The sequence below is a fragment of the Myzus persicae genome, unplaced genomic scaffold, assembly GCF_001856785.1.
Source record: "Myzus persicae strain clone G006 unplaced genomic scaffold, MPER_G0061.0, whole genome shotgun sequence".
NCBI lineage: Eukaryota > Metazoa > Arthropoda > Insecta > Hemiptera > Aphididae > Myzus > Myzus persicae.
Window position 1 is genome coordinate 350871 of NW_019101580.1, and position 8187 is coordinate 359057.

An 8187-nucleotide genomic window follows, 5' to 3' on the forward strand; every position below is an offset into this window, starting at 1 on the left:
GAATAATTTCAAGTGTACAACATTTTATTTTGCATATTTAAGAACTTTTGTGTTTGATATAAATGTATAATTTATTAAAAATATTATCTATATCAGGTCTGGTGCGATGTACACAGTGTATGCACAGAGTATAATACAGTAGACGCCGCTTATAAGACTCACGGATATAAGGTTCAGTCGCTTATTAGACTCAAAATCGTCTGGAACGGTCCGGACGTGTCCAAATACATTAAAAAAAAATCGGTTATTAGACTCAACACTTCGGTTATAAGACTCAAATTTCGTAAAATAAATAGTAGAAAACAAACTTTTTTGGTTATAATTTAGAAATAAATTGGTATTGAAAAATTAAATAATATTCATGTTGATTATTTCTAGTTTCTGTTGGTACCTAATAACGTATAATAATTTTTATCGCAGATAAAAGTTCACATTTATCGCAACGATTATCGTTATTATAGTGTACTGATTATCTGATAGCTTTAGACGTGATAAGGAGAGCTGTCCATCACCGTGGTAATAATTTTAATATACAATACGAATACGAACAGTATATTTTCAAAATATTAGAAGAAAATAAAAAACAAACTAAAATTACAAATTTTTTTCAAAAATAATTTTTATATGTAATATGTATTTACGTTTAATTATTTAAATTTAATTTTTTTCAAAAATAATTTTTATATGTAATATGTATTAACGTTTAATTATTTTAATGTATGTATTAATAAAATCAAAGCAAAATATGTAATAAAATAAAATTTATAAATACGTAATTAATTTTTTTTTTCCACTTCGCCTATAAGGTTCATTCGGTTATAAGACTCACTTTGTGCTGGTCCCAAAGTGAGTCTTATAAGCGGCGTCTACTGTATTATGTTTGACTGTTTACGTGTGCTAATAAATATTATTTGTTGAAGACTGTTCTAGTGTTCCTGGTCTCAAATTGTATATTGAAATGATTTAAGTATTGTGAAATGTATAATTATTAATTATTGATCAAGACTGTTAGGTTCATCTAAAAATATATAGAAATTGAAAAATAATCGAGAGATTATAATAAATTTGACCCGGATTTTAATTTCTTTCGATGTTTGTTTACAACACATAATGTATAGGTAGGTACATGTATTCTCAACACTCAACAGACAGCCCGTCACCGGACATAACATATATTTTGTATATATGATTTACTCATAAATATAAATTATATTAAGCTTTATAACAGTGCAGATGTATTTGGATTTTGTAAAAACAATAACTATTTATTTCTCGCAAATATTAAGACTTGAGAGTATACTAATTATTTTAAAAATGTATAATGCCAGTATACGGAATATATGGAGTATATCTTATGGGAATAACAATTTTTATAATATTATTTATCTGATGTATGAATAATAATAATATTCTGTAATTTACAATGTATATTATTTATTTATTAAAAGTACGTATTATAGCCCAATGTGGTTACATTACAATAATACCAATTCACATATACGTAAATATTTATATAGTCATGTTTGTATACGATAATATACATATTCCTATCGGCTACCTAGTAGCGTATCTAGGAATTTTTTTCTAGGAGGTAACCAAAAATATTTTCCATTAGGAGTCAGGGACGTGGCTCCTTCTCTTGTTATTTTACCTTTCCGTAAAGTGCACTTTTATAGGCCATGAATTTACTTAAAACTATACCAACATATTTTATAATATTAAACATTTATTTAATAAATAAAAAAGCTCTGGGTGGAGGGGGGGGGGGTGATATATCACGGGGATCACCCACCTAAAATATTCCACTGCGACTACCATTACTATATAATTGCAGTATACAAGTACGGCTTTTAGTGTGAGGACTAAAGGGTGTGCACAATTTTAGCATCCCCGTGATGTTTTAAGTTAATAGTTGCGTCTTTATACGCACTTATACATACGTTGCATCTCAAGTCTCAAAAATTGTTTCGAACACCTGTAGCTGCGTATGTCTAGAAACTCGAGTAAATTAAACGAATTAAATATTGTGCCCAAGCACGGTGCGAATATTAAATATATTGATTTATTACCGTAGCTCCAGTAACCGAAGTGCGACGTGCCTCCCCTGCAGCTGCAGATATACGCCTGTCGCCTACCTATAACATAGGTTAGATAGTAGGCCGTTTTTGCGCCTACGAGTAATGAGTACATAGTGCGTAATATATTATGTGTAATAAAATATAATATTATTTTATGGTAACCTACGACTTGACCCCGCGCGCACCCTCCAAAACGTCGACGGCGGTGGCGTTTGGGTCCGTTAACCCTTTTTTTCACTTAACACATACCTACCTGTTGCACATCGCACGCCGCCGACACGCGCGCGCCCGCACGCGCACGCTCGCGTATATTTGTAATAATATTCCGCGCCCGCGCTCGCGTGTGTGAGTGTAAGTGCGCCCTCCGCCGCACGCTCGTAACCGCCCGTGACGGTGGGCGGCCGCAACAGACCTTCACTCCCGGAAGCGAGCTAGCGCGCGGCGGCGGCAGCGACGACGGCGACGACGACGACGATTCGGGTCAGTGTCGTGTTGTTTCTCCCGGATCCGCCGCGCGGCGGCAGTCCCCACGACACGGAGCTCATCCGGATCCGCCACCGCGCGCCGCCGCCGCATCAGTACACGATCGGCCGTCGCGCAGCGCAGTAGTCTTTCGCGTCGCGCACCGTCACATAACATAACAACAGTCCGTCGCACGTCACAACGCCGATTTTTCCTACTCGCAACCATGACTTTTACCGGCGTACTTCGGGTAAGTCTTTCCAACCCTGTGCAGGACTTCGTCTTCGCGCTCCGTCTTCCGTGTCTTTTTTTGTTTATCTCGACGCGAACCGGATGCGCCGGCCGCGACCACCTGTGCGGCCGTTTATCGCCTCTTATTTGTTCCATCTCGTGCGCAGAATTTTAGCTTTTTTCTCGACACACGTGTGCTTTTATCGCGGGAAATGTTAAATAATAATCCGGTGAAGGTTCATTAATAAACATCGGCACATTATCGACATTCGTTAAATACTTGGCAGTTAGCAATATACAAACCATAGTTTTTGTTTTGATAAATTATGTAGCTAAATCTAATAGTTTTTTGTCTATAGGCTTTCTCACGTGTGTCTAAAAGATAATGTCTAACTATACGCCCCGCAGATTATATTATAATTTCGTCCAGACCGAACGCTTAAGTATTATTGTACCTATACAGGGGTAGTTACTCTTTTGTGATTTAACTATTTCGCCAGTTGATTCACATCAACAGCAATGGCAGTTCCTCCGCTCAAAATCTTTACCTATCCACATTCCGATGTATTGTCGCGCTACTTATGTCCTTTAGTTCTGCAATATACATTTCGTAGTATTGTGTTCGGCACAGATCGTGTTTTTAATCAAATACATAACAGTAATATAACATAGGAATAGCTTTTTAATAAAATATTTCCTATAATATCAGTGAACTGTTGTATACTTACCGGATCGTTTTCGTTTGGACAGTGTTATGTGGACTCGTTGGACGAACTGCAGCTGCAGACACTGGACGAGTGCAGCAACGACGATTCGAGCTATGACTCGGACTTTGGAGGCGACGACGACGCCAGCAGCGGCCCGCACTTTGGCGGTCATCACGACGACGTCAGCCGTACCACGTCGGACACACTCGGTGCGGAGTACGCGGATTACGTGAGTGCTGCCGCGTACAAGTCGAGAGTGGACTTTGCGCTCAAGCTCGGATACACCGAACGTCTGGTGCAGACGGCGATCGGCAAGTTGGGCCCCGAACCCACGCAGGACCAACTGTTAGCCGTAAGCTTTACGATTATATTTAACTATTATCTCCGTTGTAAACTCATATTATCATCTATAATGTTATAATGCGAGCGTGACGGTGAGTCGGTCGTCTCTATTGTCTCCTCTCTGCACGTACATGCGATATTGGTATTTTAGTTCCTATAGTGTAGCAATTCTCTCAACAGTCTCAACCCCCCTTGGCGCGGTTACCAGCAGATCATTTAGGGTCACGAACACATAAAATAACTTATGTGCATCGTATACACAAGAAAAATATTTGTGGGTATTGCAGAAAAAAGAAGAATTTTTGATTTGGTGGTATTTTAGTTTCTATAGTATAGCAGTTCTCTCAACCCCCCCTGGTGCGGTCACCAACCGATCTTTAGGGTCACAAACACATAAAATAACCGTATGCGCTTTGTACACAAAAAAAATATTTATGGGTGTTGAGAAAAAAAGAATTTTGGTTTGGTGGTATTTCAATAGTTTCTATATCGAGTCAATTTCTTGTAAAACCCCCCTTGGCCAAGTCACCAGCAGATAATTTAAGATTACAAACACAAAAAATAACCTTATGTGCATTGTATAGGACAGGGGTGGTAAATTATTTTGACACTGCCCGCCAAAAATCACCTTTTTTTCGAGCGTGCCATTAATGTAAGAAAAGAGGTGCATATTATGAGAAAACAGCTATTTATCGTTCAATTACTATTATTCAATTGTATCAGTAAATATTAATACATACTTTGTGATATTATTCATTATTAAAATTAAAAATAATATTATAATATAAATATTTTAATTTTTCACGTGCCATCAAAATTTTTTCGCGTGCCATAGATTTGCCATCCTTGGTATAGGAGAAAAATATTAGTAGGTATCACGAAAAAATGAACACATTTTAGTATAAGGGTCGTCACTTTTAAAAAAAGTTAAGAGTGGTCTAGTTTTCACCGTATTTAATATGTAATATCAGACTTGATGTGTGAACACGAGACTATAGAGACACTGCTGCAGTTAAGTGTCCTCACAATATTATGGATGTCGGCTGTATAGTTTTTCGTTTATTTAATACTTTAACGTTGTTGTTGTACTGCAGGAACTGATCAAGCTTGGCGCGCAATGTGGTCACAGATTGCACTGCGAGTCAGACGGCGAAGAAGCGCAGTCGAATAACACCAACGACCCGCTGCTTAGTCCCCAAGTGCCCAAACTTCGGCACGTCGTTATCGACGGTAGCAACGTCGCCATGAGGTATGTTAGGTCACAATAATTCCTGTCGACCGAAGTCGTTCCTGGAATAATATAACTAACATTTCGGTCTTATCTGTTCTCCAGCCACGGAAACAAAGAGACGTTCTCTTGTCGAGGCATCAAAATCTGCGTCGATTGGTTCCGGATGAGGGGTCACACGGACATTACAGTATTTGTGCCGAAGTGGCGGAAAGAAGCTTCGAGGCCGGACAACAGGAGGATCATTGGTAAGTGGAGAATTGCAGTTGAAGCTCTCCTATAACCAATCATATACTATCAGAATACTCCGTTGTAAATTGTTGGTTCATTGATGTTCAGGGATGTTTAGGAAAGTTGTGCGCGGTTAAATACTTAAAGTACAAAAATAGATAGCACGGGGTTATTTGATGCTGTGTAGGTTAGGGTGGGCATAGGTATTAGTTGTAGTAGTAAAATATAGCGAATATGTCTTTTGATCTTTGGTGCGCATCAGACTATTACAGCGCCATCAAATTAGTTGCTAAATAATGTACGAATTTACCAATCGATAAAATATTCGTCGATAGCTAATAAGCTAGCGCGTATAGTATGTCATTAATTTCTCCATTATCATTCCCGAAGTTTAATAATATGTCACATGTCACCTATAGAAACATAGTCACATAAGTAGCGTGACATTCGACTTGGTCGTTATATGGTCATTCGTCAATGATTAATTAAAAAATAATAAAACCTATTATAATACTTCCATAATATTATATATATAACCTTGTGACATTTTGATTTAAAAAGTAGGAGCCTTGTTTTATGTCGTTTAAAATTTTTGAAGGATACGGTTCCGTTGAAAAATAAAGAAACTATTCATTTTTCGTAATGGGTCTACTCGGAGCCCGCGCGCTGCTTATCGTCCAATATAATAGTTGATTAGTTGATTATAATTGATGCACACACCGTAGCAGTATAATACAATTTAACGTTTTTTGTTGTTGTCCATATAGACCAAGATATCCTGACGGAATTGGAGCGCGCCAGGATGCTGGTTTTCACTCCTTCCAGAGAAATCGGCGGCAAGCGCATGGTGTGCTAAGACGATCGGTACATTCTGCGTTTGGCCTCAGAACTGGACGGCGTCGTCGTGTCGAACGACAACTACCGGGATCTGGCCAACGAGAGTCCGGCGTTTCGTTCGGTCGTGCAAAACAACATCCTCATGTACTCTTTCGTCAACGACAGGTATGCACTATAAATAATAACAACGACGACGATCAAAGTGTTTTTGACAAACACGACAAACTAACGGCCATCGTTCGCTGTCGCACAGGTTCATGCCACCGGACGATCCACTGGGCCGTTCGGGTCCTACCCTCGACGTTTTCCTCCGGAGCAAAGCGCCGGGCGTCGGTCTGACCGCCGTCAGTACGGAGACGTGTCCGTACGGCAAAAAGTGCACCTACGGCAACAAGTGCAAGTTCAGTCACCCCGAGCGCGGTCTGCAGCCCGTCAAGTCCGTCACCGAGCGACTGATGGAACACGCTCAGCGGCAGGGCTCGGCAGGTCGGCAGATCAAGGGCAAGTCGGTTAGCCTGCCGCTGCAGCAGTCCGGCTGCAACAATCTGCAGCAGAAGAAGCCACTGGCCCGTACCATGTCCAACGTGCCGCCGACGACCACCCACCACAATCACTCCAACCATCCGCACTGGGTGGGTGGCGGGGCGTGGACGACGACACCGCCGTCTCCGAGCTCCAACAACTACAGGGGTAAGTCCGCCGAGTCGTCCGAGCCCGAGGACTGCAGCAACTTGCACCACAAGCTGCAGCGGCAGCTCACGCTCAACCCGACCTACGACCCGCGGCTGGTCCATCTGCGGCAGAGCCAGCACTGCAACGTGACGAGGATAGCGTCCGCGCCGCCCGTGCCCATGCCGCGGCCGCAGCCGTCGATGACCTTGCCGCCGCGCACGCTGGTGGCCGCCAGCTGTTCGGACCCGCAGATATTTCCCGGTTACCACGAGGCCAGGCAAAAGCTGTACTACCACCTGTCGTCGATATTCCCCGAGGAACAGGTGTCGGCGGCCATGCAGTACTACCCGAACGAGACCAACCCCCAGAAGATCTGTGCGGCCATATTGAACATGTTCTCGAAGACGTGATGTGTGTGTGTGCTCCGCTCTGGGCGCGTCCACCTTGTGCTGTGTGCACGTGACCGTTCACAAGTGATTTTGTCTGACAATATAATATTAATATTAGCTTATCGACAAGACGGCGACACTCGATACAATGTATCTGATTATTTGTGTTGATTTATTCTTAAATCATGTATAATATTTGTGTAGACTATTAAGTTAATTTTGTATATGCTTATTTTAAGTCGATATTTTTCTATGTTTTTGTTAACCTGTGTCAAACGTACGACAAATCGCGGTATTAATAAACAATAAGATTTTAATTTTTTATCATTTTTTTGTTTTATAAATTGAATACGATTTACACTGTAATTTCTCTAATATTAGGAAAAATGTACTGACGATTTCTTGTAATGATAACCAACCGGCTACCATAATTTTAATAGTTTGGACTTTCATTCTAAGGATTTTCCTCATGACCCTAAAGTAAAATGCTTGTATCTCATACTCTGATGGACGAGGAAGGGGTTTAGTAGTAGATGCACAGATATTATCTGATAAAAACTTGTTGACATCAAGTATATTCTTAACATGAAGAAAGCATAGGTAATTTGTGAGGCAAGAGTCTTGCCACAAAATATTAATTTACTAAATACTGAAACAAAATTAAATGTGTTTTCTTAAAAAATTCAATGTATAGCAAAACATCTATAGGTAAATTGTTTATAGCAAACAAAATTTGCCAAAATACTGCTAATATCAATATTAGTTTGTATTATTATTATTGTTATTCAGTTTGTATTATTTATATTAAATTAAACTTTAAATTAAAAAAGAAAATTATAAATATAAAAAACACTCATTAAATGTTAATTGTTAGGTTTTTTTTTCATTATTTATACTTATTTTATAATTCAAACTCAAAAAATTGGAATTAAATATAAATCCTTATAACCAATAAACTAACAATAAATCAAACAGATTTGGACAAAATTTAAGTACTAAAGAAAATTATT

General features: G+C 39.5%; 1 protein-coding gene across 1 annotated transcript; it reads left to right on the top strand.

The window, feature by feature from the left end:
* The first annotated feature begins 2593 nt into the window (after nucleotides 1-2593).
* Nucleotides 2594-7504, top strand: LOC111029766 (probable ribonuclease ZC3H12C). The gene is given in 6 exon segments (XM_022308921.1): nucleotides 2594-2790; nucleotides 3522-3830; nucleotides 4915-5069; nucleotides 5154-5296; nucleotides 6047-6281; nucleotides 6370-7504. Coding segments are annotated over 6 exon segments (1695 nt in total). The 5' UTR covers nucleotides 2594-2766; the 3' UTR covers nucleotides 7199-7504.
* The last annotated feature ends 683 nt before the right edge of the window (nucleotides 7505-8187 follow it).